This window comes from Euleptes europaea, chromosome 13 (assembly GCF_029931775.1).
Source record: "Euleptes europaea isolate rEulEur1 chromosome 13, rEulEur1.hap1, whole genome shotgun sequence".
NCBI lineage: Eukaryota > Metazoa > Chordata > Lepidosauria > Squamata > Sphaerodactylidae > Euleptes > Euleptes europaea.
Window position 1 is genome coordinate 47,110,557 of NC_079324.1, and position 22,828 is coordinate 47,133,384.

General features: G+C 45.5%; 1 protein-coding gene across 2 annotated transcripts; it reads left to right on the forward strand.

Moving 5' to 3' along the window:
• Positions 1–5,548: 5,548 nt before the first annotated feature.
• CFAP73 (cilia and flagella associated protein 73) lies at positions 5,549–21,940 on the forward strand. 2 transcript variants are annotated; one of them, XM_056859678.1, is made up of 8 exons: positions 5,549–5,607; positions 10,921–11,026; positions 13,558–13,662; positions 13,895–14,095; positions 15,439–15,660; positions 17,864–18,022; positions 20,090–20,220; positions 21,841–21,940. In XM_056859678.1, the coding sequence occupies exons 1-8, from the start codon at positions 5,549–5,551 to the stop codon at positions 21,887–21,889; spliced, it is 1,032 nt and encodes a 343-aa protein (XP_056715656.1). In that variant the 3' UTR covers positions 21,890–21,940. The 2 variants fall into 2 exon arrangements, with proteins under 2 accessions (XP_056715656.1, XP_056715657.1); XM_056859679.1 differs by having other exon boundaries at positions 15,445–15,660.
• The last annotated feature ends 888 nt before the right edge of the window (positions 21,941–22,828 follow it).

Sequence of the window (22,828 nt, forward strand, 5' to 3'; positions counted from 1 at the left end):
CTTAATGCATGGGCCCGCTGAGCAGTTGCCTGGGGCCCCCACAAGCATAGGGGCCCCATGCTAATCTATGTACGTTGTGACGCTGTCAATGAATAAATAAATACTGTACTAAACTATAAATATTATGTTATATTGTTCAAATGTTTGTGCTGATTAGTCTTTGCTGTGCAGCATGTTTTTTTAAATGGTTGAACACTGGTTTTGTTGGAAGTACCAATAAATATATCTTTATCAACCACTGACATTTTTATTCCTGTGAGTGGCAGTGTAGGTAGGGGCCCCAGGGCACTGCTTTGCCCGAGGGGCTATAATGCTGTTGACTAGGGTTGCCAGGTCCCTCTTCACCAACAGCGGGAGGTTTTGGGGGCGGAGCCTGAGGAGGACAGGGTTTGGGGAGGGGAGGGACTTCAATGCCATAGAGTCCAATTGCCAAAGTGGCCATTTTCTCCAGGGGAACTGATCTCTATTGGCTGGAGATCAGTTGTAATAGGAGATCTCCAGCTAGAACCTGGAGGTTGGCAACCCTATTTAAGATGGCCCTGGCTAGCTTGCTGACTTCTGAGCTTTGCAGCACCAGGGCTCCAGCTGAAGTAAACAGGAAGGGTAGGGCCAGCAAGAAAAACTCTGTTACATCTTATCTTGACTGGTTCAACAGTACATGGAATTGCTTCTGTGCTAGCCTGGGCAGTGCTGCGGTTGTGTGGGCTTGTCCCACTGGACAGGGTAGGTGCAGATCCAGCCTCAATGAGTAGAGTTGCCAGGTCCCTCTTTGACACCAGTGGGAGGTTTTTGGGGCAGAGCCTTAGGAGGGCGGGATTTAGGGAGGGGAGGGACTTCAATGGCATAGAGTCCAATTGCCAAAGCGGCCATTTTCTCCAGGGGAACTGATCTCTATTGGCTGGAGATCACTGGTAATAGCAGGCGATCTCCAGCTGGTACCTGGAGGTTGGCAACCCTAATGAGGCATTTGTGGCTTAGTCCCTTGCCCCTAGCATCAAGGCCTGGTTTTGGTGTTCCCTACCATTCAGAGGACGCTTAGAAAGATCCGGTGATAGATCTCCAGTGTCCTGTTTTGTTTGTCGACTAAATAATGGTGACCCTTCATGGGGGCTGCAGCCAGTCCAACGTTTCCAGCAGTGGGAAACTCACATGGAAAACATAAATGTTTATCCCTGCTGTTCATCCCTGCCATTTGATAATGCAGGCGCCCGGCCTCTAAACATGGAGGATCCATTCAGTTATCAAGGCAAAAGTCTTTGCTGGGCCGATTACCCTCACTCATTCTTGCTGGATACAGGAGAAAAGGAGAGAGAACAGGCAGTTGCCTCCCAAGCGTGTTAGAGCAGTGGTTTCCAAATAGTGCGCCAGGAGAAATAAATTGATTACTCCCATGAGCTCAAAGTACTCACTTGCAGAGGGGGGTGCCTCCTGAGTCTCTGTATGAGTCACTGCCATGAGCATGCCTCATTCCATTCAGGAGAGACGCCAAGAACAATGACTCACACAGAACCTGAAAGGATGTACTTTTGTCCCTTTGCAATTGGAAGCGTCACGATGAAGGGAGAGTGTCACAGATCTTTGTGTGTCTTTCTCAGCAACTGTTGGGTGGTTCATGAAGGAAGGCCCCACCAAATGCCTACTTTGGGAAACACTGGAGAAATCTGTTTATGTTTCAGTCTTTTGAAACTGGGGATGACAGGAAGAAAGGGAATGGAAATCTACTCATGTGCCTTGTGAAAAATCTAACAAACATTTTTTTTCAAAAGCAACTTGATGTGTCCTCTAAAGTCAAAAGGTGATGCTCTTGGCTGTTTGAATTTACTGGGGGTTTGTTTATTTGTTTTTTGCAGGTAGGGGAGAGGATAGCGAGACAGACATGGTGTTTCGGATTGCTATCACAGTATGCTTATTTTACCACTATAAAACATTTCAGTTCTGCTTTCTAATTAAAATTCACGGAGCAATTTGCAGTCAAAAACAATAGAAACAACCAAATGGAAGCACAATCAAACACAACCAGCGAAAGACACAGTACTACAGATGCCTCAGGATATGACAGTTTTAACAAATCAGCAATTGAAGTCAGACCAAAGGAAAAGACAAAGTCTTGAACTGCCTTTTGAAAGACAACAAAGAGAGCATCACACCGTGACATTCTTGATCACTGTTTTTTCTCTGTATATTTCTCCCCCAAGGGGAGGAAGATACCCAGAAAAGCTTCAACTGTCCACTCCTACACATTAAACCGTTATTCAACGGACAGGATATTTTCTTCTAGGCCTGTTGGCATCCCTATTTGAAGCCCTCCCTAAGGTCTTTTAAGTGAAATGGAAATGTGAAGTACAGCCATGTTTACTCGGAAGCAATTCCCACCGAGTTCAATGGGGCTGACTCCTATGTTAAGCGTGCATAGAATTGCAGCCCTAATTACAGATCGCCCACTTTTAATTTGTCGTTTGGCTCTTATCGATAATGTATTTCTTATGTGTTATTGACCCATTGATTGTGATTTATGAAGAAGTGGGCATTAGCCAATTGTTTTATCTTGAGCTGACCGTTTGGGACAGTAGCATCTTTAATGCCGAATTGTGAAACGAACACTAATGCCCCTGTCTTAAGACACTGGAGAGGCACAGCAGAGTTCGATGGCTGCAAGACGTACGCCTTGCAAGAAGTGAACCAATCTTCTTTTAGAAGCAAGGCTCTGAAGCCTGGATGCGTTTCCGAAAGTTTGGCAGCCACCCACTACAATTAAGAGTGCCACGAACGATGAGTGAAAAATGGATGCCGTCTGGAGAACAAACAGGATGCTCGCCACCTAATTTCCTCCTCCTGCATAACCGTCAGAGGGCCAAATACAGAGTCAGGCGTAAACAGGATTTAAATCCTCACTTCTTCTAAAGAGCCAAGCCTTGTTGCGTAAGTAAAGTGCAGCCTCACAATCTAATCGCCAGCTGGGGTGTGAATCTGACAAAATCAAACGGACAAAGTTGTGTCTGTGCTACAGTTTTGCCAGAGTTCAGAACAACAGGCAACGTCAGTATTGGCAGTAGAATCTGGCTGCCTAAGAATCTTAACTTTCATTTAAAAAAAAACTTCTAGCTGTGCAAAATCTGTTTGGGAAATATGTGGGCAGCGCCCAGAGAATTCTCTGAAGCTAGAGGAGATGTTGAATAAGACCTTCGGTGCTTAGACTGGGCAGGGCTTTCGGTGCCCTGGAGAGATCCACATCTCCCCTTGATCAGCCAAAGCAGAATAAATTATACAGACTAGTAAAACCACAGAATAAATTATGCAGAATAAGAGCAATCGTGCTAGGTGGGTTAATCTGTGTCATGTTCAGAGGCAGTAACATTCAGCTTTTGTTATTGTAGAGTTTTATTAACAGGCATTTTCCCCTACAAAGATCAACAAAGAAATCTACGCCATTTGGGTTGTCCTGGCTCAGAAAGTTCAGTATGTTGCTGGGACAGTATGTTGCTGTTTTTCAGCATTCTGCTATTGTACTGATATTATTTATTATTATGATTGCAGGCAGGTATTTCCTGTTCTAAGCATGCATATTTTTTCCTCTTTCCCCCTCTCCCATTATGCCCACAGTTTCAAAAGATGCAAACAGGGTTGGTTCTGATCCCAACAAAACTGAGATATGGTTGGCTACACACGCAAAGGGTTGCCAACAGACCTGAAGGAAAATCCTTAATAAAAGCTTAATGTGTTGAAATAGGCAGGTGAAGCTTTTCAGGGCATAAAAGTAAATAACATCCCATAAAGCCTCTTGAAAAGGGGCCGGACATTTTTTTCCTCCATGCCTGTTGGCAACCCTAACACACGATCTCAAAGATTGTTTTTTTTTTTCCCCCTCACAACAGCATCAACCTGATTCCTGAAAGACAAGGTGGCATCGGTGACTGGTTGTTCACTGCTACTGGTATGTACTCCACATAAAGCAAAGGCAGAGTGTTAGGGGGTGGAGCTTTCTGAACATCTGATCTGCATTAGGCAGTCTCAGATTGTGCTCCATTCTTCATGTTACACAACAAGACACATTGTCACCAAAATGGAACTGATTTTAACCTAGGATTACCAACCACAAGGTGCTGCAGGTGTCCATTTGATATAATGTCCTCACATTTCATGGGCCCCACCTCGATTCACCAGTCCCATTAGGATCTACCCACTGAGCCAATATTTTTAAAATCACACATCAGTATTTTAACCACACATTTCATGATGGAATCTAGAAATAAAGCACACCAACTGTGTGATGTAAGTTACATCCCAGTCATTTGGCATAATATTATATGATACTTGTTTATGATTTTTATCTCCTGCTTATTGTGCTTTGCCTAGATTCCTGATTTTCATTGTTTGGTTTGTATTCACATTTTCATTTTTGGTGCTTTAAAGATATAAGAACATAAGAAAAGTCATGCTGGATCAGACCAAGGTCCATCAAGTCCAGCGGTTTGTTCACCCAGTGGCCAACCAGGTGCCTCTAGGAAGCCCCCAAACAAGACAACTGCAGCAGCATCCTGCTGTTTTCCACAGCACCTAATATAATAGGCATGCTCCTCTGATAACGTAGAGAATAGGTATGCATCATGACTAGTATTCATTTTGACTAGTAGCCATGGATAGCCCTCTCCTCCACGAACATGTCCACTCCCCTCTTAAAGCCTTCCAAGTTGGCAGCCATCACATCCTGGGGCAGGGGGTTCCATAACTGAACTATGCGTTGTACGAAGAAATACTTCCTTTTATCAGTTTTGAATCTCTCGCCCTCCAGCTTCAGCAGATGCCCCCGCGTTCTGGTAGTATGAGAGAGGGAGAAAAGCTTCTCCCTGTCCATTCTCTCCAAACCATGCATAATTTTATAGACCTTTATCATATCTCCCTTTCACCACCTTCTTTCTAAGCTGAACAGCCCCCAGCCTTTTAACCGCTTCTCATAGGGCAGTTGCTCTAGCCCCCTGACATTGCTGGCACATTCGATGGGGCATACATTTCTGCACTTCAGCAGGCAGTAACAAAGAAATCCCTTCCTCCTGCCCTTCCAGGTTGGTTTTTTTTTTTATTATTATTATTTTTTGTAAGGCTCCTGGCTATTGTGCGCTCGAACAGAAAGCCGTCTGTTGCAATGGTCGAGAAACAGTGTCCTTCATAAATATCAGTCGAGCATCAAATAAAATGCTCAGGGACTCTCGCAACCCACCCAGCTACACCCCCCTCCTGGACGGAGGGGGGGGGGCGGGGAAAGGCGAAAATGCTTTTCTACCGAGAAACGCCCCCCTCTCCTGCAGCCCCATCCAGCCGTCGGCGCGCACGCTGGAAAAAAAGAAAACTTTCCAGCGCTTGCAAAGCCTCGCGGACGCGTGCCCATGGCAACAGAACGTTGTGCTGCCCGTCTCCGTGGCAACGGGCGGGCGGGGCTCGCGACGCTGCTGGGAGGGAGGTTTGCAAGCTGCCGGCTCCCTCGGACCTTTGCAGCAAGGGCGTCCGCGGGCGGGGGGTGGGGGGGGTAAGGTGGCCCTTGGACCGAGGAACCATGGCTGCGGAGTTGGAGGAAAGAGTGCGGGCGGCTTTCCGCGACAAACTGCTGCTCGTGTAAGATCTGCGGGGGGCGGCGGCAGCGGGGCTGCAGGGGATGCTCGACGGCGGCGGGGTGGGGGGAAAGCCGTGCCAGCAGGAGCGCTTGGGCTTGTGAGCGACCCCGTGCGCCCAGGGCCCCGAGCATCATCCCCAACGTGAAGCACGCGATGGGCTTTCCCTTCATGCACCTGGTGCTGTCGAATTTAAGCCATATCCTGAGTTATGAAAGGGGGGGGCATTGCTCAGGGGCAGAGCATCTGCTTGGCATGCAGAAAGTGCCAGGTTCAATCCCCAGCATCTCCAGTTAAAGCAGTGGTTCCCAACCTTTTTTTTGACCAGGGACCACTAGGACTTTTTTGTTCAGTGCAGGGACCCCAGGGTTCAAAATAAAAATTCCAAGAATTTGAAAATAAACTAATCATAACTCAAAAAGGGCAAGAGTCCAGTAGCACCTTAAAGACTAACAATTTTGTTAGTCTTTAAGGTGCTACTGGACTCTTGCCCTTTTTGACTACTGCAAACAGACTAACACGGCTACCCACTGTGTTTAATCATAACTGTTAGTTAAACATTAAGCTTAGAATAATATTGGAATATATATTTTTATAATAGAGAACTTTTAATTGAAAATATTAATTTATTATGGGTTTATAACTTTGTTTCGCGGACCTTAATTTAGTTCTCGCGGACCCCTGGGGGTCCACGGACCCCTGGTTGGGAACCAGTGAGTTAAAGGGACTAGGCAAGTAGGTGATGGGAAAGACCCCTGCCTGAGACCCTGGAGAGCCACTGCTGGTCTGAGTAGACAATACTGACTTGGATGGACCAAGGGTCTGATTCAGTATGAGGCAGCTTCATGTATTTTTGAAATGTAGATCATATCAGGATAACGTGTTTGCAGACCTCACGGTGCAGATGAAGTGTGGCCTCTAGTCGCAACCAGCTCATGGCCAGCCCATGAAGTTCCTTCCACTTCATAGGGTTTTCAAGGCAAGAGATGAGCAGAGGGGGTTTGCCATTGCCTGCCTCTGCATCTCATCCCTGATGGGATCGGGCTGGCCAGAGCTGCTGTGCTTGCAGGCCTTATCTCCAAGCATTCTCCACTCCGACTCATGTACGGTTGCCAACCTCCAGGTAGTCAAAACCAAAAACTCGTGCCAGCAATAGGAAGTTATGGGGAAAAAGCACTAATGGCATAATTGGCCATCCATCAGTAAAGATTTTGTTACGCAGGATACAGTCCTTTTCCTGGAACAAACGTTCTAAGGAATGTTAATCTCACTACAAAATATTTGCTACAAGAGCTGCTAGACTATTCAGGTAGTCTTCAGAATTGACCTGAAACTGAAGAAGCTGACTTGAAATTGAAGAAGCATGATGCAAAATGGGGAATAATACCAGAATCCCATTTTTCTTTCTCTTGGCTTTTGAACTATGAACCCTTATCTACCATTATGATAAGACTATTTCCCCATTCTTAGTGTCCTCTATTTTGCTTGTACCTTGTGACACCATTATTGTCTTAATTGGATTGTAATTTATATAATTCTTATGTTCTTGCATTGTTCTTATAAAGTATTTAGCAACATTCTATTTTGTACAAATTGTACTATTTGATATTTGTATATGCCATTAGTGCCTTTTTTCTATAACCTCCAGGTAGTAGCTGGAGATCTCTTGCTATTACAACTGATCTCCAGCTGATAGAGATCAGTTCCCCTGGAGAAAATGGCCGCTTTTGCAATTGGACTCTATGGCATTGAAGTCCCTCCCTTCCCCAAACCCCACCCTCCTCAGGCTCTGCCCCCAAAACCTGCTGCCAGTGGCGAAGATGGACCTGGCAACCCTAGACTCATGCCTGGGTGCTGAATGCAAAATTATCCAAAATTAAACCCCATTGAGGTTATTTATTTATTTGATTTTACTTCATTTACAGTGAGGGAAAGAAGTATTTGATCCCCTGCTAAATTTGCCCATTTGCCCTCTGACGAAGAAATGACCAGTCCATAATTTAATGGTAGGTTTATTGTAGCTGTGAGAGACAGAATAACAACAGGAAAAACCCCAGAAACCCAGAAGACAAAAGTCAAAGATTGATGTGCATTATAATGTGTGAAATAAGTATTTGATTCCCTATCAACCAGCCAGATTAGGGTTAGGGTTAGGGTTAGGGTTCTGCTGTCGACAGAAGCAATCAATCCATCAGATTCCAAACTAGCCACCCTGACCAAGACCAAAGAGCTGTCCAAGGATGTTAGGGACAAGATTGTAGATCTGCACAAGGCTGGACTGGGCTACAAGACTATTGCCAAGCAGCTTGGTGAGAAGGTGACAACCCTAACCCTAACCCTGTCAACCTCCCTCGGTCTGGGGCTCCATGCAAGATCTCATCTCGTGGAGTTGCAATGATCATGAGAACGGTGATGAAGCAGGCCAGAACTACATGGAGGGAACTTGTCAATGATCTCAGGGCAGCTGGGACCATAGTCACCATGAAAACAGTTGGTAACACACTACACCGTGAAGGACTGAGATCTTGCAGAGCCCGCAAGGTCCCCTTGCTCAAGACAGCACGTGTACAGGCCCGTCTGCAGTTTGCCAATGCACATCTGAATGACCCAGAGGAGAACTGGGTGAAAGTGTTGTGGTCAGATGAGACCAAAATCGAGCTCTTTGGCATCAACTCAACTCGCCGTGTTTGGAGGAGGAGGAATGCTGCCTATGACCCCAAGAACACCATCCCCACCGTCAAACATGGAGGGGGACATATTATGCATTGGGGGTGTTTTTCTGCTAAGGGGACAGGACACCTTCACCGCATCGAAGGGACGATGGACGGGACCATGTATCGTCAAATCTTGGGTGAGCACCTCCTTCCCTCAGCCAGGGCATTGAAAATGGGTCGAGGATGGGTATTCCAGCATGACAATGACCGAAAACACACGGCCAAGGCAACAAAGGAGTGGCTCAAGAAGAAGCATATTAAGGTCCTGGAGTGGCCTAGCCAGTCTCCAGACCTTAATCCCATCGAAAATCTGTGGAGGGAGCTGAAGGTTCGAGTAGCTACACATCAGCCTCGAAATCTTACTGACTTGGAGAGGATCTGCAAAGAGGAGTGGGACAAAATACCTCCTGAGATGTGTGCAAACCTGGTGGCCACCTACAAGAAACGTCTGACCTCTGTAATTGCCAACAAGGGTTTTGCCACCAAGTACTAAGTCATCTTTTGCAAAGGGATCAAATACTTATTTCACTCATTATAATGCACATCAATCTCTGACTTTTGTCTTCTAGGTTTCTGGGGTTTTTCCTGTTGTTATTCTGTCTCTCACAGCTACAATACACCTACCATTAAAATTATGGACTGGTCATTTCTTCGACAGAGGGCAAACGGGCAAATTCAGCAGGGGATCAAATACTTTTTCCCCTCACTGTATACCCTGCCTTGCTCCACCGTGGGGATCTAAAGTAACTTACGTTGTTCTTTCCTCTCCATTTTATCCTTACAACAACCTTGTGAGTGGCCCAGAGTCCAAGTGTATGACTGGAGAAAAGCAAGGGTGAACCTGCATAGTGGACAACATTGTGTAGATGCTAAAAAACAAACACATGCATCCCGCTTAAGTTTAGGCATGAAACTGCAAGAAAAAACCTGAAAGCAACTTAGCATTCCACAGTAACAAACAGATTTTTCCAGGAAGCCTATAAAAATATATAAAGGCAACCGATTTCCACAGCCATTGCTCTCTGGCAACTGGAATTCAGTGGCATGCTTCCTGTTCATACTGAAGTTCTGTTTCTTGTTGCTACTTCATAGCTGTTGATAGGCATCCATTAATCTGTATAATCCCCCTTTCAACGGCCACATAAGCATCATCATAGATGATGGCAGCAAATGTCTTAAATTAACTGCATTTCATCTGTCCTACCTTACAGGGCTGTTGTAAGCTCTACTGAGTTCTTATGCAATTGTTCTTTTGAAACACTTGAAATATGCTATATGTAGGCTATCTATTATTCAGGGTCTCGTGGCTCCCAATAATATTTTGGATGTGTCTCTTAACACCAGAGTATTGTTTGGTGCGTGCATGTTTGTGTACATGAGAGCTGTTTTTGTATTCATATACATCAGCTGATTTCCAAGCATGTGATGACTGGGTAGTTGAGCATGAGACCTGACTTCACTGAGAAGCATTGCATGGGAGATTGTATGGAAGTCTGTTTATGGTGTTAGATCTAGGATGGCCCCTTTATCCATGTAACTCATCATGACATGTATGAACATATGAAGTTGCCTTATACTGATTCAGTCCACCGGTCCATCTGGCTCAGCATTGTTAAACTGCCAGCGGCTCTTCAGAGTCTGAGGCCAAGGGACATTTTCCTCAGTACCTGCAACTGTATATGTCTAGGACTGAATTTGGGATTTCCTGCTTTCAAAGCATAGGAGGAGCCCTGTTGGATCACACCATCTAGTCCAGCTTCCTGTTTTCCATCTAGATGCCCCAAAAGGCCCACAGCAGGGGCACAGAAGCTAACTCTCTTCCTCTGTTGCTCTGTCCCTCCACCTCTGAACATGGGTTGTATACTGTCTCTGAACAAAGAGGACCCAGTGGCTAATAGCAATGGATGGACCTATCTTACATGAACTTGTCCAGTGCTCTCTGAAGGCTATCTAAGATAGTGGCCATCGCTATAATCCCCATAGCAGGGAGTTCCACGAGTCAATTTCATGTTCTACCTTTGAGGTATAGGTCCTCCTCTAAGCTGTGTTGTAGGACTTAGGCTATAATTCAAGGAGCAGCACAAGGGCTCAGTAAAGTTCAATTTGTCCTTCAATACAATGTTTATTAAATTTCATAAACATATATTAATACTAATCCTAAACTAATTCTAATTCTAAACTAATCTCTACACACTATTTATACAATTCTTTATGGTGTGAATTCACCACATACAGTTCAAAGTGCAAGTTCACATACAGGAAGCACAAATCCTGTTAAAGAACACAGGCAAAAATACAATATTAATCCAAGAGTACGTGCCCTCTAGATTTTGGCAGCGTTTCGTAAAGGTCTTCTTCAGTTCGTAAATTAATATTGTTGCTTGATATTTCACCGCGTGGGTAAATGGAAATTTCTTGTAGTCCACAGACTTCTTTAGGCAAAGATATTCTCGCAGTGGTATTTGCCTTACATATATGGCCAATTGTAGGACTTGGCTGAAGAATGCACACGTTGAATCTAATGGGTTGTACATTGATACCAGTTATCTCCAAAAGTGCACAGCAAAGAGAAGGTTGATGTGGTCCTTGAATCTTTGTTCCAGGAAAATCCCTGAACGAGAAGATGACTTTTTGCCCCCTGGTTGCTGCCTGCTGGAGAAACGGAGAGAATTGACGGAGGTGCAACAAGCGCTCTTAGCCCAGAAAGAGGTAATTATGCCACTGGCATGAGCTTGTTGAAGGAACTAGGATGAGAGGGGTCTACAGGACAGGCTTCCGTTGTTGATGGATGTGCACGAATTCTTCTACATCTACAAAAATCAAGGGTCTCTTACTGAGATGCAAGATCTTCAGCATTGTTCGAGCTCTGCCCTCATTCTTCCGGCAAACTCATTGTCATAGGTTTTTACTAGGGCAAGGTTGTCCTGGCTGCCTGCAAAGCATTTGTGGAACTTTAGTTTCCTGAAGGTGCAGAATACTAAAATTCTCAACATTTCCAGAGAAGGAATGGAGTAAATATAGTATGCAGATAAGCAGTTTTTCCATGCACCCTAATATTGAAAAATTGCATGTGAGAAAGAACAGTCTGTACCACATCCCAGATAAAGCAGTGGTTGCAAACCCAATAACTTAATGTCATCTTGCAAACTTTTGGGTGGTGCTTGGTACTGGGGGTCACCAGTGGACTACAAAACCCCCACCTTCTCCTGTTCTTGTGCACTAATAACTAGGCTCTGAGCAGATCTCGGCCAGTGAAGGTTTTCATGACTTGAAGATAAGCATCGTTGCTTGCTAATTTCTACACCTGAATGGGAATGCTAACATTTTTAGTGTTCACAGGGCTTTGTGCATATTAAGTTGATATAATCATTTTGTTTTTGCTATATCTTTCTACGTGTTATTTAAAATTTTCAAAAAATACAAATAAGAAAAAGACAGAACATTTAAAAAATACATAAGATTTAACTCTATCCTGAGTATTGTTCTGAAACAATAATTTACCTTGCCCCATATTTCAAGAAATCTGCCTACATAAACATGTATCTTTCCAGCTTCTATAGTTTACTCATAAAAGTGGCTTTACAAATCCAATGAAACTATCAATCACAACTTTCAGGCAACACAACAGAATAACTTTGGGATCCAGTGGCACTTGGTACCCTCATGTGCCATAGATCAAACTCAAGACCTGAATACTAAATACAAGGAGCAGAACAAATGCAGCAAATCTTCCAGTTGGTTAAACCATATAGAAAGCAAAATTAAACAAATAGGAATCCCCTTGGATTTGCTGTACTGTCTCACAGAGGAAGCAGCTTATGCCCTGATCAAGCACAGATTTCTAGATATGGAACAACTGGACCTTAGGAGACTGGCAAACAGTAGGTGTTCACCTCTCTGCTGGGAGCCTTCCCTCAACAGCCCTTCTAGACCCCAATATTTAACATGCCTAACTGATCCTAATCAAAGAAGAGCCTATATGCTGGCTAGATTAAATGTTCTCTCTTCTGCCGTGCTGCAAGGGAGATATAATAAAGTCCCTTTTGCAGAAAGGGTATGTCCTTGTGGGGAGGGTAAAATTGAAACAGTCTCCCACGTTTTAATCAACTGTCCTCTGTATGCTAGAGGTCATTTTCAATTATTAGACCCAATTTTCGCGGACAAAGAATGGCTACCTGTAAGCACTAAGGCCTCCATCCTTATGAACGCGCAGGATCCACTAATAATTGATGTGGTGGCAAGATTTTTACTGAGGGCAATTAAAGTGCGTGAAAGCTTGTGCAACTCATGAGGTAATTTTAGGGCTGTGAAGTGAGTAACTTCTAATGTATTTAAACCTGTTTTAGTGTCAATTTTATGGAGATGATTCTAAATTGTTTTTATCATGTTTATATAGATGTTGTATAACTAATGCCAATAAAGGCTTCGTATTCGTAAATTTGCAGCAAATCTGCTTATACAGATTGACTTCTCCAGCATATTCCTTTGGGGTCCTGTTAACACTTATGAGGGGTTAAATATGGTAATCTAAAAAAAACCCAACCCTATAATATTGCAGATGGGCAGGGTGAGGCTTAGAGTGAATGGCTTGCCTAAGGCTAGCTGAGGAATTCATGACAGAGACAAGGTTTGAACTGGGGACCTTCCTGATTTGGAGTGCAATTGTAAGCATATATAAAAAGAATTGTACAATTGCATTCAATGGGACTTGCTCTCTAGTAAGTGTGCTTAGGATTGCATCCCTTAGCCTCTGTCGTAGACCAGTTATCATGCTGCAGTTACAAGCACAGCTACAGTGGCAGGTTGAAAGGTTAGCCGCTCAAATGTTGCCACATGTATTTACCTTCTTTTTTTGGTCAACCATAGAAATGGAAGGGACCACCAGGGTTATCTAGTCCAATCCCCTGCACAATGCAGGAAATTCACAACTACCTTCCCCCCACACATCCAGTGACCACCATGCCATGCCATGCCCAGAAGCTGGCCAAGATGCCCTCCCTCTCATGATCTGCCTAAGGTCACAGAATCAGCATTGCTGACAGATGGCCATCTAGCCTCTGCTTAAAAACTTCCAGGGAAGGAGAACTTACCAACTCCCAAGGAAGCCTGTTCCACTGAGGAACAGCTCAAAGTGTTAGAAAATTCTTCCTAATGTCTAGACGGAAACTTGTAATTTAATTTCAACCCGTTGGTTCAAAAGTATGTAGTCTCCTCCCCACCAACTGATGTTCCTTTTACAGGAGTTTCAGATGAAGATGGAGAGTCTGCAGCATCGTCGGGAGGAGCTGGAGAGCAAGGAAAAACAGCTCAAAGAGGCGGTCTTGAAGTTTGACAAGTTCCTGAAGGTCTGGAGGCATCGGAGGAGGGGTCAGCTGATGTTGCCAGATGTTCTATTGTGGGGCTAGGAATACTTACACCGAGGGTTGGGGTTGAGATTTTTAGCTCAGGCTGAAACTGCAGAGGCCAAAGTGGTCTAAAAGCTGTATACTAAGAGCTATCAAGTTAATTAAATTAGTGCAATTGAAAAAGAACTTTTCAGGGGAAATGTGGCCTGACCCCATATTTCCTCTCCTGTAGGACAACGATGCCAAACGCAGCCGGGCCCTGTGGAAAGCTGAGGAAGAGCAGCGGCAAGCAGCGCAGAGAGGAGCAGAAGCGGAGCACCTTCAGCGGGAAATAACCCGGCTGCTCTCTGTGAAGGAGAAGCTGCAGCGGCGGCTTGAGGCCCACAATGCTTTCCCCGAATACCTGCAAAAAGTTGTAGCAAAAGCAGAGCAGGTGAGAGGGACAAGTGGAGGAGCCCGAGCGAGGATGCCAGGAAAAAAGCCCCACAATAATTATTTCAGCGCAAGCCAAGGTCTGCATCCTGGAACTCTGTGGCAGATGGGTATGGTCACTCCTTAAGCTGCATAACAGATGTCCGGTGGTATCACTGGCATGTAACTGGTACTGCCGGACCGGTCAGTGAGCAGCTGGGCATGTATAGAGCACTGCGGGAGCAGCCCTGGTGCCTCCGTTGCTGCCTCTTGGTAATAAGGTAATAAGGGCACCTATTCCCCCTCTTTCTTCAGCAGTGTACAGCAACTGAGGGTCTGGTCCTCTGAGCAAACTCCTGTGGAAGCACCTCTGGTTTAGCTTGCTGGAGCCATGTGACCCATTCTGGGTCTCCTCTCAGACCACCAGTTGGTTTTTATATGCCGACTTTCTCTACCACTTAAGGGAGACGGCTTACAATCGCCTTCCCTTCCCCTCCCCACAACAGACACCCTGTGAGATAGGTGGGGCTGAGAGAGCTCTAACAGAGCTGTAACTTGCCCAAGGTCACCCAGCTGGCTTCATGTGTAGGAGTGGGGAAACAAATCCAGTTCACCAGATTAGCCTCCGCCGCTCCTGTGGAGGAGTGGGGAATCAAACCCGGTTCTCCAGATCAGAGTCCATCACTCCAGACCGGTGCTCTTAACCGCTACACCACGCTGGCTCTTACAGTAGGGCCTGCAGATGGCTCACATAAGGTGCAGACCCTGCTGATGGAATGGTTGCTTTCAGGCAAGGTGGAGTAAGGTAGAGAGGCCAGCATTAATAGAGAAAACCGTAGCTGGCCTCAACCATAAGCCTGGTGGAATAGTTCTGTCTTACAGGCCCAGCGGAACTCCATAAGGAGACTATTCCACCAGGCAGGGGCCAGGGCAGAAAAAGCCCTGGCCGAGGCCAGCTGGATGCTCTTTGGGCTGGGGACCACCAGTAAATTAGTATTTGAAGATCTTAACGTTCTCTGCGGAACACACCAGGAGAGGTGGTCCCGTAGATTTGTTTGCTATGCAGCCTCTCTCCCTTTCCAAAAGGAGGAGCTCCTGCAGGGAAGGCGTGCAATGCTTTTCTGCCTGCCCCAGGGTCCGAGTGATGGTACCACTTTCTTATCTTCTTGGCAACCCTTCTGGGAAATGAAAGAAATGCCGGTCAGGCTCAGAAGCAGCGACACACCTCTTGGGTACTAGTTTAAGGCCTTCTGCGGTAGAGCACTCTGGCTGTACACAGGTTGAAGTGAAGGGACTCGTGTCTGTTATCTCAGGAGAATGATCACATTCCTGCTGTCCATTTTATTATTGTTTCTCAACCCCAAGTTTCAGGAAATCCCGGAGCTGATCGGCCGTTTCCAGACCCTAATTGCTACCCAGGCCAAGTTGGTGCAGAAGGAACTTGTCAACCGTGAAGCCATGGAAGAGGAACACGCCCGCCTGCAGAAATACGTGGAGGAGAGCAGCAACCAGATCTTGCGGCAAAACAACCAGATTGCACAGCTGCAGGCCCAGCTGGAACAGGCCCAGATCAGGGTTCACGAAGGGGTAGGCTGACTCTGCTTAGGTTGCTTCTGCATTGAACTTTTGCTCTGGCCTGGCATCCAAACTGCAGCGGGATTTTTGGAGCGTCCACACGACACTGTTTAATCACAGGGTTGTAAGCTCTGGCCCTTGGCTGGCAACCAGCAGGAGTCTTAGGGGAATGGAGACAGGTGAGAATGGCACTGCGCATTGTCACTTGAGGCTGTGTAACCAGAAGTGACATCACTGTGTTGCTCGATGCTCTAGTGTCCCCCTGAAGCTCAATGGTAAAAACCATAGAGATCAGGAAATTCCTAGAGTGTGACACAATGTTGCGATGTCACTTCCAGATTCTGAGCTGGAAATGATGTCACAACATCTCTTGACACTGTTCCCCCCACCTCTCCATTAAGCACCGGCAGAGGCGGGGGGAATGGGACAAGGACCATCGGTGGAGGCTTCCCTTAGAGTTGCCAGCTTCAGGTTGGGAAATACCTGGAGATTTTTGGGGTGGAGCCTGAGGAGGTTGGGGTTTGGGGATGGGGATGGGAGGGACTTCAATGCGGTATAATGCCAGAGTCCACCTTCTAAAGTGGCCATTTTCTCCAGGTGAACTGATCTCTGTCGCCTGGAGATCAGTTGTAATAGCAGGAGATCTCCAGCCCTCACGTGGAGGTTGGCAATCCTAGTTCCCCTGCTGCCACCAGGCATCTGACAGCCCTACCTAATCATCTGCTTCCCAATGTTTTTCCCTAGTTTTGCTGCAATCTTTCCCAAACCTGGTTTGATATGATCTTTTTGGAAAGGTCATACTTTTGCACACTGTGTGGACAGGAAGAGGCACATTTTTGAAGGTCCCTCCCATTTTGGCACCGTTTTCCTTGCCTCGGCAGCCTGGGACCGCTGTTTTCCCCTGTGCCAACGGAGTGGTTTTCCAGGCTTTTTTCTTTTACAAAAATCAGCAATTGCTAGATTGCTACAACACTGTAACATTACAATGATATATTGCCACAATCTACTAGCTAGATGGAGAAAAGGCCGCTTCTCCAGAGGTAGCAACAGGTCAGAATCCTAGGAAACTGCATTCTGGGGCAGGTGAACTGACTGGGTCTACAGCAGGTGTGTGTGTGCGAATTAAAGCTCGGGGAGGGGCCATTTCCAGCCTGCGGGAGCTTTTCACCCGGCCCTCCTGCTGTTTATCAGTTTGTCAGGAGCCTTAGCCTGCCGGACTGCCGCTGTGGCTCGTGTGCTAGGGCTCCCCTTGGCCTCCTCTGCTTCCAAGAGCTCTGAGCTGGACGGTACCTCTGCCTGATCTCAGTGCTGGCAACGGGAAGAGCGGGCACCCAACTGAAAGCCCTTAAAAGCAAGCAAAGACACCAGTTTGGCCTTCAGGCTGAAAATGTTGGCCATTCCTGGCCTTAGGGTTGCCAGGTCCCTCTTTGCCACCAGTGAGAGGTTTTTTGGTGGAGCCTGAGGAGGGCGAGGTTTGGGGAGGGACTTCAATGCCATAGAGTTCAATTGCCAAAGTGGCCATTTTCTCCAGGTGAATTGATCTCTATCGGCTGGAGATCAGTTGTAATAGCAGGAGATCTCCAGCTACTACCTGGAGGCTGACAACTCTACCTGGCCTGTGGTGTGGGGGAATCCTAGGATTGGTTTTTGTTAGTGGACCGAGAAGAAGAAGAAGAGTTGGCTTTTATATACCGGTTTTCTCTACCTTTAAGGAGTCTCCAAGCGGCTTACAATCATTTTCCCTTCCCCTCCCCACAACAGACACCTTGTGAGGTAGGAGGTGCTGAGAGAGTTCGGAGAGAACAGTGACTAGCCCAAGGTCACCCAGCTGGCTTCATGTGGAGGAGTGGGGAAACCAACCCAGTTCACCAGATTAGAGTCCGCTGCTCACGTGGAGTGGGGACTCAAACCCGGTTCTCCAGATTAGAGTCCACAGCTCTTAACCGCTACACCACGCTGGCTCCGTGAGTCTCTGTTCCTTTCATAACTGCATAGCAGGCACAAATCAACAGCTTCAGCCTCTGCCATTGCTGAATCTCGAGGTGCCGTCAGTTTCTTTCTACCTGCGAGGGAGCTACTGGTGGCCCAGGGCCTCTGTAGCTTAAAACAACACACAATGCAGAGCTTTGGGCATGCTGGAATGCACTCCGAGGGGGGGAATTGCAAACAGCCGTGTTCTTGCCAGAAAGTCCCTGTTCTGTGACTTTCACTGCAGGAGTCCATCTGGAACAGAATCCAGAACACAGCGGCCGAGAAGACCTTGGAGGTGGGGCGGATCAAGCTGGCGGCTTTGAACCTCTTCCAGATGGTGGCCAAGCACAGGAAACTGCCGGCTGATGTGGCCCGAGAGGACACGGACGCCCAGCTGGATGCGGTCAGTGTCAATCATTTTCTGCAGGAGCCCAGTTGTAGGCTTTTCCCACAGAAGGTTCCATGCCCAGTCCTCTCCAGCGAACGTCTGTTTCATTGCAAAATGAAGATCTCGGACAGCAGAGTTGGAAGAGATCCCTGCCTCAGATGCTAGGCAGCTGTTCCCAGTCAGTTGAGATCCAGATAGATCCAGTTTGGTTCACTGTATACTAGTTTCATGTATGGAAGGTCTGCCCCCACCCCAATTACTCTCAGGGACAGCTATAGAGCTCTGTGTGCTCTGTGCTGCAACACACACACACCCATTTCTGCACCCAGACAATCCAAATTCTGCAGCCTGTATACATTCTTCAAAGCTGGCATGTTTTTATTATCATTTTGTATAATTTATTCTGCTTTTGCTTACCTGGGGGGAAAAACTCTTCAGGGCACTAAATTCTGGCTTTGTATTTCAAACCACAGGAGATTTGCATTCAGACTCTTTTCTGAGCATAAATCAGGCATAGACCATTCACTTCCAGGCACATTTGTGTGACATTAAGGGCTAGTAACTTGCAGTCTTTTATATTCAGAAGGGGCCGCGGCTTAGTGGTAAAGCCTGTGCTTTGAATGTAGACAGTCCCAGGTTCAATTCCTGGGATTGCCTGAGTCATAGAGAGCTGCCACCATTCAGATTAGACAATACTGATCCATTCAGAACCTGGCTGGGGAAGTGGTTTGAATGTCATGCCAACATCTGTGATGTCCAGGCTCAGATTCCCAAGGGTGACCTTGGGCCAGTCACTCTTGACTTCAGCCCAATATGTCTTACATGGTTGTGGTGAGGATAAAATGGGGAGCAGAGAGAGCCAGCGTGGTGTATTGGTTAAGAACAGTGGTTTGGAGCAGTGGACTCTATTCTGGAGAACTGGGTTGGTTTCCCCACTCCTGCACATGAAGCCAGCTGGGTGACCTTGGGCTAGTCACAGCTCTCTTAGAGCTCTCTCAGCCCCACCTACCTCACAGGGTGTCTGTTGTGGGGAGGGGAAGGGAAGGTGATTGTAAGCCAGTTTGATTCTTCCTTAAGTGGTAGAGAAAGTTAGCATATAAAAACCAACTCTTCTTCTTAATAACCCTATAGATAGATGTTATACTCAGGTAGATGAACCAGTTGTCTGACTGGGTATAAAGAATCTTCATTTGTTTTTACTAGAAAGCATATTTTGTAGGATCCAAGATATGTATTCAGTATCTATGAGCGCTCACATAACTGCAGGCTGGAGAATTATTTATTTGGCAAGTGCAAAATAAGTTATTATTTTGCCTCTTCAGAGATCTACTAATGTTGGCTCACAAAATCAAACAAGTCACTCTTTAAAAAATAATAAAATCATTAAAATTAGCAAACAGTTAAAAAAACTCAGTCAATAAAAAGCCGGAGCATAGAAGCACTCAACACATAAAACATATAGCAGTCTATGTGATCCATTTAACAGTCCTCAGATTACTTACTTTTATTAACAAAGCCCCTTCAACCTGATTTCTTGAGCCGTACAATAAATTTAGTTACACAATGTTGATAAACCTTACTAAAAACGTATAAAAACATGAACATAAAACATAATAATAAAAGGTAGCAACTAGAAGCAGATTGGAAAAGCAATTTATAAATAACCCCCTAATTAAAAGCCTGGGTAAAAAGAAATGTTTTGGTGTAGCACCTAAAAGAGAGCAGAATAAGAACCAGGTGTGTCTCAAGGGAGAGGACGTTCAACAGGTGAGGTGCTGCCATTGAAAAAGCCACATCTCTACTCACTACCTACCTTACCTGTGCAGAGGGTACTGTTTGTTCAACGTTTGTAGTCTGTTCAATTGTTCTAGTCCCATTTTACAGATGGAGAATTGAGTGGAGGAGAGTGACTTACGGTACTCAAGGCCACCTTCATAGGGGCATTTGAACCCAGGGCTCTTGGATTAGATACATTGAACCATCAGACCCTATGCTACATAGTTTTCTGGTTACATGGATGAAAATACCAATAGATTCTACCCAGCACACCTTGACAAATACATATTATTCCAACTCCACCAGGTCAAGCTCTGCATGGTAGACTTAATTGACATCCTGGCTGACTTCCGCAAAGGGGACCCACCATCCATTCCCCAGCCTGAGCCAACAGCAACTCCTCAGTCTGAGCGCACCAAGACATATCCATCATCTAGGTGAGTAGATACATCAGCTACTCCTGTATCTGCCAGTATGCCAGCCATCTCAACAGCAAACAGCCACCAATTGTTTGCAGTCTTGTTTTTTCCAAGTTATAAGGAGTCACCTACAGCTTGAAAGGCTGTGTAATAATTTGTAGAGCTGTGGGTAATGTTCTGTGGAAGCACAGGAAAGACTAAGGATTCTGCTTCCAAGAAATTTCAGCTTTTTATCTGGATGGTTCCCCCCAAAATACAACACCGTTATTTTTTACTTCAGAAGTACCTTCTGAAAACTGAGAGGAATACTTGGGATATACTGTTGCTTACCTGACCAAAACTGAGGTAAGCTTGAACTGGGAAATAAGGGAAGAAGTCCAAAGAGAATGTTATTACAAGATGTTCTCTTCTGACTTCTTCCATTTCCCATAGTCAGAAGAGAACGTCTTGTAATAATGGGTGATTTCAACTATGTTAATGGTTTCATAGTTATTTTAGATTTTTATTATTAGAGTGTTTACCATTCAGGGAGCCAATTGTTGAGGGGGAGCCTTTCAATCATGTCCCCCCACTCTCTTTAGTTTTTGTAACATGAAGCCAGATGAAGAGTGAACTCAATGCTTGCAGACTGTTTTATGTTATTTGGTTGGTCCTAATTAAAGGTATTAGGTAGATAGCATTGTTGGTTTTGGAGTTTGCATTTGGACCAGTACAGCTGTAAACAACTTCTTTGTATCACATGATTGAAAAGTAGTAATGCAGTAGTAAATAGTAATGCAGATTTTATAAAGAGATTTTATAGAGCCAGCGTGGAGTAGTGGTTAAGAGCAGTGGACTCTAATCTGGAGAACTGGGTTTGATTCCCCACTCCTCCACGAGCTCCGGACTCTAACCTGTTAAACCGGGTTGGTTTCCCCACTCCCCCGCATGAAGCCAGCTGGGTGTCCTTGGGCTAGTCACAGTTCTCTTAGAGCGCTCTCAGCCTCACCTACCTCACAAGGTGTCTGTTGTAGGGAGAGGAAGGGAAGGAGATTGTAAGCTGGTTTGATTCTTTTTAAAAGGTAGAGACAAGCAGAGTATAAAAACCAACTCTTCTTCTAAAGGGAGAGTCTAAGAAATTACAGGCCATTTAGTGTACCATCAGTTCCCAGTAACTTTACAGGAATAAAGACACAGAAGAACAAGCACGGCTTCGGCAAAGGGCTGTTTCGCCAACTTTTGGAGTTCTTCGTGGTTTATCCACAAACATGAGACAGCAGATGTTATCGATGAGCTCCCACTGTGGTTTTGGAAAGTTCCTCATCAAAGTCTCCTGAATAAATTTAGCAGTCATGGGATAAGAGGATAGGATTTAGGGGAGGAATAAAGGGTTAGCTCTCACAATGGGAAGAAGGTTGAGTCTCTTCACAGGGATGAAATGACCAGTGGGCAACCTTGAACAAATTCCGTTCAGCCCCCTCTGAGTTCAGAGCACCCTTTCTTCTCCAGTGGGTCAGGTGTCTTTCAGAAACACAAACAAGGCTTTTTATGTTCCCACTTGGGTTAGCGACAAACATTAAATTTAAGCAGCTACTTGCATTTAAGCAACCATGTTCTGGAAGATGATCTGTCAACAATGTCCTTCTGCTTTATACACAGGACAGACACATCACTCTCTACACAAAAGAATAAATGGACACCAACCTGACATCAAAAATGGCAACGTTTAGAAACCACCGGGAGAACCGTTTTGATCTCCCAGGACGTACTACTGCAGACACTCTCCACCATTCCTAAAATTAGAGCTGAATGTTGTATTCACCAATTAAAAACAAGGCATTTCTCATCCTCTACAGGTCTTAATTCACCTTAGCCAAACTAGGAACCCCTGTGTTGTCTCACATGACCATGGCTATGATTTTCACAGACTATGTTGAATATACTTGAGTTTACCCAAAATGTTCTAGTTTCCAATGTTTTAAAAGGCTGTTTGTTCATAATAAGAAAAAAAGTTAGCCATCTTGGGGGGGGGGCGGTATTAGGAAGAAAGGCAGCATATACATTTATTAATGATACATCATATTGAGGCCCACTTCATCTCTTTCATTGGCAATTAAGAGGCCCTTAGCCAGGCACATCACATTCACAGTTAACACTAGGAATTGTTACTGTGCATTAGCCCCCTCTTAATATGCTGTTGTAGGCTTAGCTTCATATGCTATCACTGGCGGGGTGTGATATAAGAGACTGTAATCTAAGCTTGCACTCGAGATTTTACAAAGCCCGAACTAACCCTCTGGGTGCATATGATGAAACTCCACTGAGAATACACTAAGCCCCTTGTTTTTATTGCATACATTTGGTTTAGAGGTCAGGTACTTTGCTGATCTTAACACTCAACTGGCAAACTGCGTTTGGCTAGGCCAAGACCCATGTTGTACAGGCTTGTTCTAAATCCAGTTCAGAAAACAGAGAAGACCAAACCCTGGGGGTGAAATATTACTCCAAATTGATCGGCACAAGAACAGGAGATGCAGGAGGGCTTCATTGGTGCACCAGGCCCGATGGATCGAAAGAACCATTTCAGACACATTAGTTGTAAACAAAGCTTTTAGAAACATTTAATGTTTCCCTCGAAACCCAGAGT